Source organism: Arvicola amphibius, chromosome 6, assembly GCF_903992535.2.
Source record: "Arvicola amphibius chromosome 6, mArvAmp1.2, whole genome shotgun sequence".
Taxonomy (NCBI): domain Eukaryota; kingdom Metazoa; phylum Chordata; class Mammalia; order Rodentia; family Cricetidae; genus Arvicola; species Arvicola amphibius.
The window spans coordinates 106505669-106524897 of NC_052052.2; the positions used below are offsets into that span (position 1 = coordinate 106505669).

The window sequence follows — 19229 nt, forward strand, 5'->3', positions numbered from 1 at the left end:
CACCTATGTGGGAGTGTCTTGGAAACCAGAAGAGGGCATCAGATCCCCTGGAGCTGGCATTACAGGTTGTGAGCCACTTGATGTGAGTTCTGGGAACCGAACTTGGATCTTCTGGAAGAACAGGAAGTGATCTTAACTGCTGAGTCATCTCTCCCTAAGATGGAGAATTGAAGCCAAGTGCGCGACCCAGTGTTTTCTAGGTACTTGAACAGTGGCAGATGGAACTGCCCTGTAAAACAAGCTATGCTCTTGCCCGAGCTGCAACATGGTGAGAGAGCATGAACCTCAGATGCCCTGGGCTGTGCTGTGGATAGAGAGTGGAAGGAGGAGAGGGCTGGTCTCCAGGTCACTGCACACACACCTTGAGTGTGGTGCCTGCTGTGTGTGTAGAAGGTTAGGACAGGGGCATGGAGACAGCGAACTTTCGAAGATTCCAGAACCGAGCACTCTGCTGCCCACTGTGCTGTATGTGATTCTTTTCCTTAAAAGAAAAACACCTTAAATTTATTATTATTGGGGCGGAGCATTGTGTAACATGGCGGTCACACAGCAGTCAGAGGATGTGAGGGCAGAGCATGTGTGTAACATGGCAGTCACACAGCAGTCAGAGGATGTCTTTGCAGTTGACTCTCCTTCAGCCTGCATGTGGGTTCCAGGACCTGAACTGAGCTTGTCAGACTTGCTCAGCAGATGCCATTACTTGATGAGCCTTCTCACCAGCTCCCATCTGACCCTTTCTCAAAGGCAGATACGCTATCTTGTGGAGTTCTCACATCTGTTAATTCTACTTTCAGTATATGGAAACAGTATGCAAAACACTCAGGCCAGCCTTCCTCCATCTGGAGATTTCCATTTCCTCATAGTCATTTTCCATCCAGATATTGGAACTATTTTATCATTGGACAGGGGAAATTAAATATTAGATTTAATATCATAGTTATTATCTCTAGCAGAAACTGACAAGACTGTGAAGTCCTTCCTCTTTCTAGTCCCTAAGTCTCAACATGCTTTTAAACACACGATGCATGCTCAGTGATTAGCTGCTAATTTGATTTACGCTAATGGTATTGCTTGCTATTAGAATGGTGTGTTTCACCGAGAGGCAATAAACATCTTTAGAAAATAGCTAATATATATTATATTCATTTGGAACCCAAACCTAAGAATCCATATTTGTTTTCTCTCTTTCTTCCTCTCTCTCTCTCTCTCTCTCTCTCTCTCTCTCTCTCTCTCTCTCTCTCTCTCTCTTTCTCTCTCTCTCTCTTTCTTATTTCTTTATTCCTCTTTCTCTCCCCTCTCTCTTATATGTATTTGTGTATAACTAGGAATTTATGTGCACCTCATGTGTGCAGGTGCCCATGTGGTCCATAGGAGGGCAATGTTCCCTGGATCAGTTGTGAGCTGCCTGATTCTGGGTCCTCCACAAAAGCAGTAAGAGCTCTTAACCACTAAGCTATCTCTCATTTATTTCTTTTCTTGACACTTCATTGCCCAGCCCTTTGCTGAGCACATCAGAGGATTCTACATTCTCTATGAAATGTACTTTCAAGGTTGGAGCACAGCTCCTGAAGCTTGGTTTCCTGGCTTTGACTCCAGCTCCACCATCTATTAGCCATTTACCTCTTTCCTCATCATAAAGTGAGAGGGTGGCAAGAACCTGGCTCTCAGAGTGAGATAGTTTAACTATTTCAGCAGATAAGGGGTCTGTTCTCCTTAAGTGTCAGGTGTGGTCTTGATTTTTATCCAACTGAATAGTCCCCTTTCTGGTCCCTGGGCATCCAGTGAGCTCTCAGAGGAATGGTTGGGCAACTCTGCTGTTGAGAGGACCCAGTGCTGGTGAGTGGACAGAAGATGCCATGCCTCAGAACAGCCGTGATTCTGAGCCCTGATAGGCCTTTGCTACATGCATGTGACAGTACATTCAGAGGGAGAAGGTGACTGCAAAGCTATGAACTGTCCTGTGTTGTGTTCTCCAGGTACAGACATCAATGGGGCCCTGCAGAAGGCCATCAAACTGCTCAACAATTACGTGGCCCAGAACGACATTGAAGATCGGAGCGTGTCCCTCATCGTCTTCCTCACGGATGGGAAACCCACCTTCGGGGAGACCAATACCCTGAAGATTCTGAGCAACACCAAGGAAGCCACTGGAGGTCAGATCTGCATCTTCACCATCGGCATCGGCAATGACGTGGACTTCAAACTGTTGGAGAAACTTTCGCTGGAGAACTGTGGCCTTACACGGCGCGTTCATGAGGAGGAGAAAGCAGGAGCACAACTCATTGGGTCTGTTGTCTGTCTTCTCATAACCAGAGGCTGGGGCGGGGGCTGAGGATAGATGCACTAAGAATTTAAAGCTAAGGATAATGTAACCAGAGGCCAGGGCAGGGGCTGAGGATAGATGCACTAAGAATTCAGAGCTAAGGATAATGTTGTAACCAGAGGCTGAGGAGGTCTTTGTCTGGGCCTTATCCTCACATCTGCTGGAAATGAAGACAGCTCACTGCACTGAGGAATATTGCAATGTGTTTTAGTCTCTTTTAAAGAATTATTTACTTTGTGGTACTAGTAATTAGACCTAGGGTCTTGTGTATGCTAAGTAAACTATTCACCCACTTATGAGGTAATGCCTCTGTTATTTTAGTTTGAGATGTGGGTCTTGCTAAATTCCTCATATGGCCTTGAACTTGTGACCCTCCTATCTCAGCTCCTACAGTAGCCAGGGATTACCTGGGTGTACCACCCTGCCTCCCTCACAATGTGCTTTGAAACCAGTTTGATTGGAGTTTTATATGTGACTTTAGGCAGGCTTTTAAAACTGCCAGTGCCTCAGTTTCTTCTTCTGCAACATAAGGGTTATAACTGATGGTTGTTAATGAGAAAAGTTAAATAAAGTTTTGGCACAGTGACTATTGCACATTAATGTCATGTAGGGTTATAATTGATAGCATGATAGTTTAAATAACTGGTGAAATGATGTTATAATTTGCAGTAAAATAATCAATTAAAACTGATGAAAACTCAAAACAATTTTTTGTGAAAAAAATAGTGGTAGAAAAATCTAGAACTTAGATTTCCTAAGACAGAATTACCTTTTCTCAGATAACATGTTATTGATCATAACATATGATTTTGTTGTTGGTTGAATTAAGTGCTGTCTCCAGGTTCAGCACAATGTAACTCAAACTTCGGTGTCCAAATATGGGGTGTATTTCAAAGGAAAAGCCCGCTTTATCTAGATTTTGGTAGCCACAATCAAAGAAATTTATGAATCGTAAGCCCGACTGACAGTCTCTGAGCTATGCAATCAACACAGGTGGTTGCTAAGGGACTGGCCACCATTTTTCTCCTAGGATTTCAATGAAAGAGTTAAGTGAGCACATAGATCTGCTTCCTACATCATAGGAAATTATTCAAAACCAGATTTAAAGAGAGAAAACTTATTGCACCACAGAACAAAAATCAGGAGGTCACAGGGAAAAGCAATTCCATTGAAACAATTAGCTACACATTTTTTTGTATTTCCATCATCTCTATGATCCTCATAGATTTCTAGAAGATAAGTAGATAAGGTAGAAGTTACAATGCCGTACAGACACCTCTGGCCGTAAAGGCTTTCTAGGTGGTTTATTTAACGCTCCTTTAAGAGTTGATGCAGGTTAGCCTCTACTACAGACAGTCATTCTGGGGCCCAGGACTTCATCGCTCTGTGCCTCACTTCCTTAGGAGTTTACCTTATCTGCAATGTTGTAATTAAGTCTATGTCCTTTCTGATTTTTTTTTTTTGTCCGAACAAGAATAAAAGCCACAAAAGTGAGCACAAGCTATCTTCCTGGATGCCAGTGTCTTGGAAGATGTACATACAATTCCTAGCTCTTGTTCATGGGTGAACGTGTGACCTCATGGCCATAACCGTCCATAACAGAATCTGGGGATTTTCCTTTGTAGGTAGATGTGCATATGCCTTGTTAGAAAACTACGATTTAAAAAGGAGAGGATGGACTTAGGGAGACAGCTAGTAGCTGTGAAAGGGATACTGTTAACTTTGCAGTCCTACCGGTGACATTGGGGGAAATGGGGCCACATGTCCCAGGACAGGGTGGTGGAGACAGACCCCACAGCCTTCACTGTCTAGGTCCTCGAAAAGGGAGTGTCAGTCACGTCCTTTCAGGCCCACAGGAAATGCTAATGGAAACATGCTGTGTCCCTCAGAAGCTCTTAGAGTCAAGACAAGAGTTCCCAAGATTAACGGGCTGCTTCAAGTACCTTCGTAACACGCATTCGAATTCAAGAAAGAAATGATGCGTAGACCTCGGAGAAACTTAGGTGTGTAGAAAGGAAATATAGCAAATGTTTTGAGGAATTTTGAAGTTGTGCCCCATGAAGACTATTTCAAGAAACCAAAGGTTGATGTAGGTGATGTAGGCAGTGGGAGATTTTGATTAATCCCAAGGAGGCTGCTGCCCCAGGACGCTTTGTAAAGGCGCCAAGGCTCACTCAGTATAGGGGCTCCAGAGACTGCTACGCCATCTGCTATCAGAATCCTGCGCTAAGTGTAGTGCAGGGGACGATCCTGCGCATAGTCAGACCCACACCCTCTGCAAGCCCGATTTCCTCCTGGACAGACCGCCTGTAGCCCAGCCAACTCCTGATTCTCTCTGTCCTTCCTCTACAGGTTCTATGATGAGATTCGGACCCCGCTTCTCTCTGACATCCGCATCGATTATCCCCCGGATGTAGTGGAGCATGCCACCAGAACCCTGTTTCCCAACTACTTTAATGGCTCTGAGATCATCATTGCTGGGAAGATGGTAGACAGGAAGTTTGATCAGTTCCACGTGGAGGTCACTGCAAGCAACAGTAAGAAATTTGTCATCCTGAAGAAAGACATCCCCGTGGAGTCTCAAAAGCTGGGGAATGACGTCACAGTGGCTCCTGGGCCTACCAGTGATGGTGGGAAGGACCCCAACCACATCGAGCGTCTTTGGAGCTACCTCACTGTGAAGGAACTGCTGAGCTCCTGGGTGCAGAGCAGCAGCGAGCAAGAGAAGGAGCAGCTGAGGCAGAAGGCCCAGGCTTTAGCCTTGAATTACCACTTCCTGACCCCCTTCACCTCCATGAAGCTGAAGAGGCCAGGGCTCCACACAGGCGGGCTGGAGGAGAGCCGCGGCATGTCTGCAGCCACAGGCCCTGAGACGGTGGTGCAGAGCCTGAGAGGAGCCGACACGCAGCCAGGTAGCAAAGCCTCAGGAGTAGCCTGTGTGTGGGTGCAAATTCCTTATAAGGCCAAGGAAACCTCAACAGAAGTCTGTTTTCTGTTCACATCTTGCAGTTCTTATAAACAATGCCCATATATGAAGTGCACACTCACCAGATGCCCTCTCAAATAGCTAAACTCGTCATAAAGCGTAGCTCATAAGAGCCGTGAAAAGAATGGCAGGAGGCTGAGAAATGTTGCCCACTGACGTCAGCGCCTCAGGCTCAGACAGAAGGACAGTGAGTTCAAGCTCAGCCTGGCCTATGTAGTCAGATTCTGTCTCAACAAAATAGAAACAAATACTATATATGCATTTTTAAAAAAAAACGTGTGAACACTTGCCATTTGATGCCAGTTGACAGAGTCCTAAGTGACAGGAGGAAGTTTAAACAAAGCCAAGGGTTGCAATGTTACTACCACCAGCACATGGAAAGCGGCCTGGCTTTTCATGTATAACGCTTTTTATTGTTCCTGTCAAATGCTCATCTCTTAGAGAGGAGACAGAAGTTAACCAGGCCCTCCCAGAATCCCACAAATGCTGGCTAATTTATTTCTCACATTAAGCTCTGACAAAATTCAATGGCAGAGAGAACATGAAGTTAGGATCCCTGGACCCTCCTATGCAGCTGTGAAATCCAGAACACTTGTGGACCTCCCCGCGAGTACAGTTGCTTGCCTAGAAGTGGGGATAATAATAAGTTCCATGAAGGTCCATTGGCAGGACTGACTATTCATTCCGAGTCCTTTGGCATAGAATGAGTGTTCTAGTACTTTTAGCAGTCTCTCTCTCCCCTGGGGTGTGCAGTTCTCGAAAGGAATTGAGGATTTCAGGTCCACAAGTGCAAGCTTCTTCCTGTCTCAGATGCAGCTTCGGCTGGCAAAGTTAGGGATTCTTTATTCTGATTTACTTAGTTGAAATGTTATTTTGTTTATTTATTTTATCGCATTCATTTATTGTGTGTGCGCTCCTGTGGGATGGTGGTTCACCGAACACAAGGAGAGGTCAGAGGACAGCATGAGGGAGTTGGGTTTTTCCCTCTATCCTGTGGGTCTCAGGGATTGAACTCAGGTTGTCAGGCTCGGTGTCAACATGAGTGCCTTTACCTGCCGAGTCATCTTGCTGGCCCTAGATTACATGTACAGGGTCTTTTTAATTCTTACTTTTATTTTTGTCTCATTGTTTGATATAGGGTCTCGCTATATAGCCCAGACTAGCCTGGAATTTGTGATCTTTGTCTTTTTTGATGCTTACAGCTATTACACACATATCTGAAACCTGTTAACGGGCTCCTCATCTCCAGCTGCTGTTCTCTGTGCCTCTCCACACATCTCTAGTACATAACAACTATTCTTTTCTGTGTCTTTTTCAGGACCTGCTCTCAAGAAATCATATAGCCCAAGAATTAAAATCACTAAAACATCAGGTAAGATGAGTAAGGAATTTTTGGAATTCTGTGAAGCCAGTAAAAACAGGAGCTCACAGAATGTGTCCCCATAACCTGTTTCATTCAGCAGTATGAAGCACATGAACTAGAACCAACACAAGTCATTTTATGAACACCACAGAGGTGACCCAAGAGAGGAGATGGCGCGCGGAAGCTTCTTTTGCTCGTTGTTGGATTTAAAGGACCCAGGGTTTTAGAAAGCTGAAGTATGCATCCAGCTTCTGCTGTCCCAAAGATAAAAATGGTGTATAGGCAGAGTTTTTCTTTTTAAATTTTTTGCCATTTTTGAATCCTTGGCTTTGAAGGGAAGCAGAGACTGAAGACATAGTAAAAAAAAAATTTTGGCAGCATCTTCTGAGAATATAATATAGTAAGAATCTGGATGAAAGAATATCTGGGCTTTATTCTCCCAATGGCCAGACGTGCATGTTCACAAAGCCAGGAACACCGCAGTGATTAGCTGTGGGGCTAGAAGCACGAAGTGTCCCACGGAGAGAATGCACTTTCTAACGCGCAGATGTGCTGTGGAATGCAGGTCAACCTTCTCTGGGACGCTGTCTGTGGTGATGATTGCTGGACTCCTCCACACACTGTTGGAACAAGCAACAACTTCCCTTGTACTGGATCAGGGTGGAAATGATGTTTTCAGTGTGGTAGACACTGCCAGACAAAGTTCAGGCAAGCTATGTCTTACACACCTGTGCCAAAGGCAGCAAGAAAGGCCTCTCTTTTAGATATGTTGTTTTTACCATCAAGGCAGATACTTTGTATTCTCCGACAACACCACCCCCATATGTTCGTGTGTGTGTGTGTGTGTGTGTGTGTGTGTGTGTGTGTGTGTGTGTACATGTGTGTGGCTGTCAGAGGAAAGCCTCCAGACTCATTTCTCAGGTACCTTCCACCTTTCTTTTGAGATAGGATCTCCCCTGATTCAGGACTTCAGGTAGGGAGAGTAGCTGATGTCCAGCTTACAGGGATCCACCTCTCTCACCGTCATCCAGATTAAAAAGCACAGGCTACCACACCTGGCTTTCTAGGGATTGAACTCAGGCCCCTAGACTTGGGAGGCAATGGCTCCATCCTCACCTTGTATTTCTTTATGTTCCATGCACGTGGGACTTGAGGCTCGTCACAGTGAGAGATATGGGATTCTCTCTGTCTTTCCTGAGAGACAGTCCTGGAGGAAAGGGGGGTTCAGCAATCACAGGGAAGACAGGAATTTCCTTGCAGCTTGAAAAGACTGAACTCCTCCAGACACACAGTTCCAACCCCGCCCCCGCGCCCCGTCCCGCGCCCCGCCCCCGCGCCCCGCCCGCACGACCCGCCCCCGCACGACCCGCGGCAAGTCCACATATTCACACCAAGCAGAGAGATATTCCCAACCACGTGGTCTTATGCATAAGTCAGAGAGAAACTGAATTTCCTATGAAATAAGAGAAGACGATGGGTATTGACTCACAGGAGGGTCTGCTGAGGAGGAGGTAACACTGCGTATTTCTAGCAGAGATGGAAACTAGAGGGCCGAGGCTTATACCATCTCTGTGACCCGAAAGGGAGACTTCTGCCATCATCACTGATGGTACTGCATGGCCTTCTAGTGATTTTCACACTCTGCCTGGCACTGATGAGTGCCACGTGTTACAAGCAGCCCACAGTACGTAGTTAATGAGACTGTGTAGCGGGAGTGTCCAACCTGTTGACATTGTGACATGATGTGCGGTCTACAGAATTTACAGAGTCACAGTCTAGAACTAACAGGTGGGTTACTGAAAGGGAAGAAAAATCCCTGATGAGGTTGGGGAGATGGGCTTAGTGATGGCTTAGTGGGGAAGAGCACTTACTGCACAAGTCTAAGGAGCTGAGTTTGAATCCTAGCAGCTGTGTCAAAATCCAGATGTGGCCACACTATACCTGTGATTTCCAGTGCCATGGGCACAGAAACAGGAGAATTTGGCTATACGCATTCAAAAAACTATAATAATTTAAGTAAGTTTAAACTTTGTGTTGGCTTGATTCATACCTATCCTCAGGGTGAGGACTGGATATTCCAGACTTCCTTGGTGAAGGATTATTCCCCATGCACTCTTGGCATAGACGAGAAAGGATCTCCACTCTTTCATTCTTTTAGATGTATTTATTCTTATTTTATGACTTTGAGAGTTCTGCCTACATGTCTATGTACTACTAGCAGGCTGGGCCCACGGAGACCAGGGGAGGGTGTCTGGTTCCCTGGAACAGAAGTTGTCGGTGGCTGTGAACCTCCATGTGGGTGCTGGGAACTGACCTGAATCAATCCTCGGCAAGCCAGCCACTGCTCTGAGCCACCGACCCATCCCTTCAGCTCTGGTCATTCCTCACCGAGGCAGTTAAGGGACAAGGGAAATGATAGGCATATACCAGTGGGAAGTCAGACTTGGCAGCAGTTGGAAATGTGTAAAACATCTCCCTTCTCATTTCTTATCTTCGTACCTCTCAAGGCTTAACTGTCTCAAATACAATGGAAACACTATTACATCTGAATTCAGGAGACCAGGAGTCAGTCTGCCCTCACCATGTACAAGCTGCATAACTTTGGGGTATCATTACACTTCTGCATACTTTCCTTCTTTAGAATTGAGAATACTATTCTTTCAGCCTTCTGATTATGATTAAAGAAATGATCCATCTGATAACATAAAGTAGTATTTATCCAAAACACATTTTTTTCTTTTTTTCTTGCTCCTGGTAGTGGATGGTGATCCCCATTTTGTTGTGGATTTCCCCTTAAGCAAACTCACTGTCTGCTTTAACATTGACGGAGAGCCTGGGGACATCCTACGGTTGGTCTCTGATCACCTGGACTCTGGTAAGTTCTACCTTCCCTTGTGGTACCTAGGCAAAGCCCGGGGATGGGGCATTTCATTCTCTGTGCTGAAGGTGAATAGCCAATTATAGAAGAAAGACATCCTGGATGCTCAGCCTGTACTGACTGGTAAGGGCACTACACAAGGTTTCTGGACACAGAAGCAAACCCTTACTTTATACCCCACTGTGGCCTTGGGCCTGCACCTTAGCAGCTGTAGTGGCCATCATGTGAAATGGAGGTTGTAATGTTCTGTCTCATGGGCTATTACATAGTAGATTTTATTGAATCATGGGTAAGAATACTCAAGTGCTATAGTAATTTATCACATCTTACTGTCATCTGTCCACTCAGAAGCTGTGGTGGTAGGGAGGTCATAGTCCCTGGAGACTTCTGTTGAAAGCCCAAACAGTGAATGCACAGCTTATGAATGTATATGAACAGAGATTTGGCTACCTTAGGTCTCTTGAGAGACAAAGGAAAAGAAATGAGCATAGGAAGTGCTTTCTGAGCACACTGTGGGTGACATGGGTGGGGACAGCAATACAGCACAGCACAGTGAGGACTGGCTTGGGCACGCGCCTTCTAGTCTTGCTCGGTACTCAGCAGTAAGTGTCTTGGCAAGTCAGGTTATAGCCCACAGGTGGCATTTGTGATGGAATTACATGAAGTTTGCTTTCCCGATCTCTTTTATCAGATGGTTTTCTTAAAAGCTGTCCTCACTTCATTTCAGTTGCTGTGCTGAAACACTCTGAACAAAGTAACCTGGGGAGAAAGGGCTTATTTTATCTCATAATTCTAGGTTATACTTTATTACTGTGAGGAATTAAAAGAGGAAGGAACTTAAAGAAGCTTGTCATAGCACATCCATAGTCAAGAACAGAAAGAAATGTCTCCGCTCTTATACAGTTCAGGACCCTCTGCCTAGGGGATGGTGCTGCCCACAGTAGGCTGGGCCTTCCTACATCCATCAACTTAAGACAATATCCTGCAGACATGCCCCCCCCCCCACATAACCCAATGTAGACAGTCTGTCCTGGAGAGTCTCTTCCCAGGTCATTCCAGGTTGTGTCTGCTTGACAAGGCTCTTTATCACATAGCTCTTTCTAGCCTCAAAGTTAAATCTCTAATATTTTTCAATAGAAAGGCAGCTGGCATTGAGTCAGTGATCTAACCATATCCTTCCCTGGAGACACTCCTTCTAAAGAGCTGAATAAGATTTGACTGTGTAACATCCTTTGTGTTTTAAATGCTTTGTCTTCAAATGATGGCACTGTTTGGGGGAAGCTACAGAGCTCAGGAGATAGGGCTTACTTGGAGGAAGTGGGTCACTTTAACTATTGTGTCTATGGGAAGGGACACGTATGTTTTACGTGGCTCCTTGCCGTTATGCTATCTGCTTCCTGGTCCCAACCCTCATTGAGATTCTCTGCCACACAGTCCCGCTACCATGAAGAGCACTGAGTCACCATGCCTTTTGTACCATAAAGAACTGAAATCCCTCTGAAGCCGTGAACCAAAGTAAACCACTCTTATTCCTTAGAAACCATTCTGATTTCACACAGACGTTTGCTACAGTAGCCAAAGGAGCTCTTTTCTGGTTTTTATATTCACAGTGGTGTCTTAAGACATGAAGTAAGTTTGTAGGTATTAGACCATGAGGCCCAAGGTCAGGGTTTCTACTCAGGCTGGAATTTCCCACAACTTTGCTTCATCAAAGAACCTTTTGTCATCGGATAGCTAAGGAGTTTCCAAGATTTATTTAAGATTATCTAAAAACAAAAAAAAATGAGAATTATGTACCAGCCTTTTATTAATGAAAGTTACTTTTCCTGAAATCAAAGCATACAACATGTATCAAAGTCATTTCCAAACACCCCATGTGCAATGGCATCTGTTCACTGTGCAGTGGCACCACGCTGAACGCTGGGATCCAGCTCCCAGGTCTCACAGAGGCTGGAAAGGCACAGTAGTGCTTGTGATATAGTAAACAGAGAGGAAGGTGCACTCAAGGGCAGTTAATGGCTTTCACACAAGCCTCTTTCTGTGATACCACCTCCCAATTCTCTTAGGTTTTATACTCCTCCCACATTTTATAAGACAAGAAGCTTCAGATTCAAATTTTAGCTGACTTTTCCAAGGGCGAACTCATATTAGGTAAAAGAAAGTGGCCTTCTGAATAAAAAATAAGGCATCTGAGCTTTGAATCCTGCTCAGCGACATCAAAGGATCTAAATTATGATTATTGACAGCTTGTAGACACAGTGTCCATCCGAACGACACCAGCAGACACTAGAATGTCACAAGAATGCAAGTGCATGAAGATATTCATCACTTTCTATGACAGTTTGACCCAAACCTACATCTCCCTTCCTATATCCTATATTTCAGCATGGAAGGAAACACATTCATGCCTTTTCTGCATTCACTTACTCAGTCAGCAACCACTAAGCTGCCCAGAGGTATAGTCCAGACAATAGTCTTGGTGACAGATAGAAAGATAAGAAAGGTAGAAGAACATTCATTGGATACTGCCAATGGTTTTCGGTATCAATGACAATATGCGTGACATCAAAAACTTAAGGGAGAAGGATTTATTCTGGGTCCTGATTTCAGAGTTCATAACTTGGTTCCATCAATTCTGGGCCCACGGTGAGGCAAAGAATCATGGTAGTAGAAGAATGAGACACAGGGGTCTCCACACCATGGCTGACAGGAAGTAGAGAGTCAGAGAAATAATAGAGTGGCACAAGATACTCCCAAGGATTCATCTTCCAAGTACCCTCTTCCCTCCAAGTGACCCCTACCTCCTAATTTCTATGACCTCTTAAAATAGAAGCATGATTTGAGAGCTTGGCCCTTGGCATGTGCCTCTGGAGAGGCAGTTCAAATGCAAACCATAACAGATGCCTTTAGCCAGGAAATGGGCATGATTTTTCTAACCACTCTTCTCTTTTTGGCCTTTGAGGTGTGACTGTGAATGGAGAGCTTATTGGGGCCCCAGCACCTCCAAATGGTCACAAGAAACAGCGCACATACTTCCGAACCATCACCATCCTTATCAACCGGCCGGAGAGATCTTACCTTGAGATCACACCGAACAGGGTCGTCCTGGATGGCGGAGACAGGCTGGTCCTCCCCTGCAACCAGAGTGTGGTGGTAGGGAGCCGGGGACTGGAGGTGTCGGTGTCTGCCAACGCCAACGTCACTGTCACCATCCAGGGTACCATTGCCTTCGTCATCCTCATTCACCTCTACAAAAAGCCAGCACCCTTCCAGCGAAACCACCTGGGCTTCTATATTGCCAATAGCAAAGGACTTTCCAACAATTGCCATGGCCTGTTAGGTAGGTGGCTGCATATCTCAGTCTGTAATCAAAGGATAGAACTAGGTTTCCTGGAAGGGCATTCATGTGGCCAATATGAGCTTGACAGAAAATTACAGCGGGAGTGTGGTCCTTCTGTGTTAAATTATCCTTCAGCATCTTCTGGGGCTGTATTTCCAGGATCTCTCAAGAGACTAAACTCTAAGGATGCTTGAAAGTCCCTTGTATAAAACATGCAGCATTTGTAGTGATGTGAGCTGCGGGCAGCTTCCCGCCACCTGGCTCCCGGCTGCCTGGCTAGCTTATGCCCCGAAATAACAACACACAAATTGTATTTATTTAAATACTGCCTGGCCCATTATATTTAGCCTCTTCTTGGCTAACTCTCATATTTTTCTTAACCCATTTCTAATAATCTATGTAGCATCACAAGGTGGTGGCTTACCAGGAAAGATTCAGCATGTCTGACCTGGTGGCTGGCTTCATGGCGACTGTCTCAGAGAGGAGAGGCATGCGTCAGACTGAGCCATCTGCCTCACTTCCTTCTTCCCAGCATTCTGTTCTGTCTACTCCACTTATCTAAATCCTGCCCTATCAAAAAGCCAAGGCAGTTTCTTTATTAACCAATGAGAGTTAATAAATAAATGCTCCATCAAGTATTTGCATCAAACCTACTAACATTCCTCTCTCCGTTTTAAATAACTTCCGGATTACTTACCATACCCAAAGCACTGTGAGTCCAATGCAAGTAGTTGCTGGACTGCATTGTTTATGGGATAATGACAAGAAGGAAGTCCACACTTTCAGTACCACTGTATGCTCCCCCATGTATATTAAATCTGCATTGACAAAGATGCCAGAACCTCACATGCAGAAAGCCCGACTTCATATATCATGGGAAAATTAGCTTACTTTTTTGGTATGCATGTGTTCATGTATGTGTGGGCTACATGTGCATATGGGGTCAGAGAACAAATCTGGTATCGTTTCTCAGATGCCTTCTACTTTTTCTTTGAGGCAGGGCCTCTCACCAGCCTAGAACTTCTGTGTAGCTATAGACTAGTTGGCTCGTGGTATTCCAGGGAGTCTCTTGTCTCCACCCCACACCCAGCCAGCTCTGGAATTTACAAACAGATGCCACCATGCCCGCCTTTATGATGTGCTCCCGAGACCAAACTTAAGTCCTTATTCTTGTGAAGCTAGAACGTTGCTGACTGAGCCATCTCCCCAGCCCTGAAAAGTGTATTTCTTGTTTCATGGGTGGGTCTTATACACCAGTTCTCACTGGACTTCCGAGAACTTAAAGAGATGGGAGCAGTCATCCAAAGAGCTGGTTTCTTGCCATTCTGCAAGAAGAAGCAGATCCAGGGCAGTCCAGCCCTGAGCACGAGAGGCGGATGCCTTTCCCAGGAGTCATCTGTGTTGTTGTGAGCGGCGGGAAGGCCATGCTGGCTGGCCTTCCTCAACGTGCAATCTCACGTGGGCCCTCTGCCCAAAACTAAAGACTGAGTCATTTTCAGAGCTCGGTTTAGAAGGCAGGATTTCCTGGCACTTGAGCTTGGTGTATTTCATTGTGTTTGGCTGCCAAGCACAAGCACTGTCTCACAGATGCAGATCCACGTTTTCTTGGCCGGAGCAATGCCCTCGCTTGACCTGGAAAATTCTGAGGTTGAGTGTCAGGGACGAACTGAGCTGACTGTTTCCACTACTCTACCCCAGTACATAGCAGTGAGGGGATGATGTGAGGGGGATCTGTTACCAAGGAAAGCAGAGGAAAGACATGGCCCTGTGTCCTACTTATCAGCTACCACGCTGTCCTCCCAATTTAGCCAAGATTGCATTAACTCCATTTGTTGGCTCAGCCTTTAGCAACTGGGCAGTTTCCAGAAGGGGCAGACCGTGATGAGGAGAATCTCACTCTCTCCACCCATGTCTGGTACACAGGCTTTGTTACAGCCTGGGCAATAAATGAGTGCCGGGGGCGTGGGGCCTAGCCTAAGACAGTGGTCCATGAAAAACCCTCCTGCCCCTGATACCAACACTAGGTAGCAGCTGCTGTCTGAATTCAACTTAAATCCATTTTTCCCCTCTCGCAGGTCAGTTCCTGAACCAGGATGCCAAACTCATAGAAGGTCCTGCAGTGTCTGGCAAGAATCTCAGTAATCAGCCTTTTCCTCAGGCAGAAGGGGTGCCCGAGGCTATCCTAAACGTGAAGGGGCGCCGAGTGCCAGTGGTCTGGAAACAAAGGAAGATTTATAATGGGCAAGAGCAGGTAGACTGCTGGTTTGACAGAAACAACGCCGCCAAGCTGATTGACGGGGCGTATAAGGACTACTTGGCGTCTCACCCATTTGACACAGAGAATACACTGGGCCTGAGAAAGTCTCAGAGAGATGAGACTGGCAGTCTTCTTGAGGAGAGAGTCTAACAAGGAAGTGACTTTGGGTCTACTCTGGATGCAGCTTGCCTAGTTACCTGCACCTGCCTTAGCTCTTGCTATGAGCCGCACTCTGTAGCCTGCCCCCTGGTGGAGTGGAGGTCCAGTGTCTGCTAGAGCAATGAGTCGGGACAGGAAGCCGGAGTGAAAACGCTACATTCTACTTCCCCTTCCTACCTTCCTCACCCCACCTCTAACAGACAACAATGATGGCACCAAGAGGAGAGGAGGTCTAATTAAGTAAAATTGTGTAGCATCTGGATCGAGCACATTTTAGTCTACCGCAAAGTAACCCTTTCTGAGGGTTGTCCGAGTTTGGGCACTCTGCTTTTTGCCCTATATTCATGCTTAGGAATCTCTTCAGTTCCCCTTTTCAGATGGTGCTCTCAACTTCTTCTCTCAAGGTTATTTACATTGAGGCCAGGCCACCAATCTTGCAAATCAGTAATCCACATATTGGATCGCTCTGAACACCTAAGTCTTTTCTTAGCAGAAGATTGTTTTTTTTTTTCTGTTGTGAAATCTTACCTTTAAAAACTAGTTTCCATTGTAAAAAATTTGGTTAAAAATAGGAAACTCAATATCCCAGATCCCAATCTCTTCCTGACTGGCTATCCAGGTCTCTTGACCTGGCTGGTGGGTGCTTTCCATTTATTCTAATAAGCTAAATGCTTTTAATAAATAGGAAAACTCCCTGTGGGTGATTTTTACTGACCTGTCTTGGGGAGCCAGCTAGTTAAAAGATAAATCTTTTGCTCAGAGTACTTCAGCTTTTTCTGTAAGCCCAACACCTGTGGTTTTGCCTTTGGATTCCAGGAATTAGTAAATTTTATGAGAACAGTGCTGGCGGCAGAGAGAGACCTAGCCTAGGGTGATCGGCTCAGCCTACCTGTGGGAAGAATCACCTTTACATTCTCGGAAAGAAAGTGGATACATGCCGGCAAGCATGGCTGTCGCTCCATGAACTAGCAGCAGTACTGGATACCTGCACAAGATAGGGCCCGTCAATATTCCATCCACGAATGGGGCGGGATCATGAGGCCTCACTCCTGCCGAAAGAGCTATGGGCAGAGTTAGTAATTGCCTGAGAAAGGGGTGTTGTGTTTCTCAGTTGTAATATCTGCTGGTAAGGTACCCTTGCTCAAGAAAATAACCACCAGTTTACAACAAGCAACAACCCTAATTGAATACAGTGAATCACATCCATGTAAGAGACAGGAAAATAAGAGGAGACTCATGGGGATGAAGGAAGACATAAGGAAAGATCACAGGAAGTGTCAGAGTGGGATCAGAGTACATTAGGGATATGGCTGAAATTGGGAATGAATACACTAAATAAAAGAAAACCCAAGAATAGTTCCCAGTCTCAGATGGGCACAAGCTAGGAGGTCAGTGTGAGCTTTAGTTGTCGGACTTAGATGGCTCGAAGCCCCCTAAGAAAAAGGTTACAGTCAGGAGGCTTCAAAAGATGAGCAAGTGTAGCTTTATCATGACTCTCTTCCAACAAGCCTGCCCATGGCATCCAAGAGCAAGGAAGATGCGGGAGCCCCTGGAGCGGCCATCCCTCCACGTCGTGCCGTTCTTTGCTGTGCTTGGGCTTCTCGGGGCTGATTGTGAGGGGCCGGCATGGAAAGGGGTGAGCAGGCAGTGATGGAAACGAACAATGGAGGAAGGCAAAGAACGTGCCTGGGGGAAACGGAGTTTTGATGTGGACCGGAATGAAAAAGGCTCTTTGCTGTCCCCTACAGAAGGTTTCTCCCATCAGGCACCGCGCCAAGGCGACCTCTGCAGTAAAACAGGAAGGCTGGTTGGCACTCGCAGAGAAATTCGCATCAAGAAAATTGTTCTCCTTCCTGTGGGAAGCATTTGGGGAGCACAATGGCATTCACATGTTCTTGTCTGACCCCACAGCAGCCGCAAGAGCCAGCTAGGGCTGCGTGAGTCTCTTTCTGGTCCATGAACCCACCAGGCCACAGCGGGTCAGCTGTGCTATTTATCTAACTCGCTGCGTTCCCAGGCTCATCTGTCCGTTTTCAAGCCAGGAGTGCAAAGATGAGCAACCCGTGTGGCTGCCAGATGTTTCCATCTTTTCAGGCTTAGAGAAAGAGAGGATCTCAGGGACCAGTGCTGGTCCCATTGCATGTTCCAGGGACTTTCTTATTACATAAATCCCAGCTGGAGAGACAACTCTGGAGCCAGGGGTAGGCGGTAGGGGTAGGGGTGGGAGGGGCAGTCCAGGGGTGGGAGGGCCAGCCCACTGGGTTGCACTCAGAGCGATGATATGGGTGTGTTGTTCTCGATGGTGGCTTCACCACTGACAGAAAGATATCATTAGGCAAGAGCAGTTTCTATGCCTAGTTTCTATGCCTTTTGTCTAAGAGTAGAAGCGCACGGGAGATGCCAGGGAGACACCCACCACTCATTGCCCATGGCTCCCTCTCCTTTCTAGCAAAGAAATCAAATTAAAAGGTGACAGATTTCACTTAGAAGTTACTTTTAAAAAAACAAACAACTTTAGATAGATATTTCACAACAGTTCTCTCTCTCTCTCTCTCTCTCTCTCTTTCTCTCTCTCTCTCTCCTCTCTTTCTTCAAAAAGCTTTACTACTCAATGATCTAAATTATCTGATAAAGCTAGGAAGTCCTGTCTGGGCACCCCAAACCACACAACGGGAGAGTCTTCATTTGACTGGGCATGCGTGCTATGGATAGAAAACTCATGTGACAGCGAAGGAGAGGACGGTGCTTTCCAAAGGGGAACCCGAGGCAGCTGAGCCACTTTCTTCAAGCTATATAAGACACAAAACAGGAGTGGAGCTGAACCGCCGAATTCACATGCTAGATTTGATGTTTTTTTTTCGTTTGGTCAACCATTTATTTTCCTTGAGTGTTTTGTAAAAGCTAGAGTGGGGGGTTACTAAATAAGCAATTGACTGGGCTGGAGGAAAATCTTGAAGTTAAATGAGATAAATCAAGCAGTTACTGCAGTAGCTAGCGCTAATGAATCAGTGGACTGAATTGTTGGGTAAAGTCAGGCTCTGGCTTCCAGCCACCCCGTCATGCCTTTTTTTTTTTTTTTTTAATGAAGAAAGGCATAGAAATGGGTCATGTTGAAGAGTCTTCTCATTAACATTTCATATGAAATGATCTGAATACCCCTATCCACCCATCCCATGGAAGCTAAGGATGTTTGGCAGGGTGAAGCATCGTGACATCCCTTGTGAGAGCCCAGAAGTCGCCCTGATGGTGCAGGAAGCTGGGAATGGAGACAACAGTTCCTGGTTCTTATCAGGAGTCATAGTCAATATTTACCTAGCTCTCAAGAGGCAGAGACAGGTAGAATTATGACTTTGAGGCCAGCCAGGTCTACATAGTGAGTTATAGGACAGCCACAGAGAGGGCTATGTTAAGAACCTGTCTCAAAAAAAAATCAGCACATATGTGAGCATGTGTGTGTATATGCACATGTGTGCCTGTGCGTTATAAGCTGAACTGTGTGTCCTCACAGATAGATCAGAGCAGGGTTCTTTGTATAAATGAATGCTATGGATTGAAAGCATCTTTCCCAAATCCACATGCTTAAGTGTACATCCCCACTGTGATGGTCCCTGCAGATGGAATATTTCAGCAAGAATCAGTTCCCAGGAAGAAAGGACTTGTGACATGGCTTAGAGTGTTCGTGAGCAGAGACATACCACAGGAGGGTGTGGTGGGAGAGAGAGAGATGGGAATGATATAAATACAGTACTCGCATATGAAATTCACACACACACACACACACACACACACAAAATCATTGTTAAAAATAAGCGAGGGACTCATTTGGTAAAGTGTTCACCTTGCAAGCAGAAGAAACCGAGTTCAGTCACCAGAACTCAAAAGACGTCGGGCATGGGGGTACACACCCTTGATCTCATACTGGG

At 45.8% G+C, this 19229-nt stretch overlaps 1 protein-coding gene across 1 annotated transcript in view; it reads left to right on the forward strand.

The window, feature by feature from the left end:
* Window positions 1-17488, forward strand: part of Itih5 (inter-alpha-trypsin inhibitor heavy chain 5) — a 97764-nt gene extending 80276 nt beyond the window's left edge. The window contains exons 9-14 of the mRNA XM_038333708.1: window positions 1977-2286; window positions 4676-5235; window positions 6628-6681; window positions 9431-9547; window positions 12513-12890; window positions 14966-17488. Coding sequence (XP_038189636.1) covers window positions 1977-2286; window positions 4676-5235; window positions 6628-6681; window positions 9431-9547; window positions 12513-12890; window positions 14966-15297 — 1751 coding nt within the window. The 3' untranslated portion in view covers window positions 15298-17488. The remainder of the gene's footprint in view (window positions 1-1976; window positions 2287-4675; window positions 5236-6627; window positions 6682-9430; window positions 9548-12512; window positions 12891-14965) is intronic.
* The last annotated feature ends 1741 nt before the right edge of the window (window positions 17489-19229 follow it).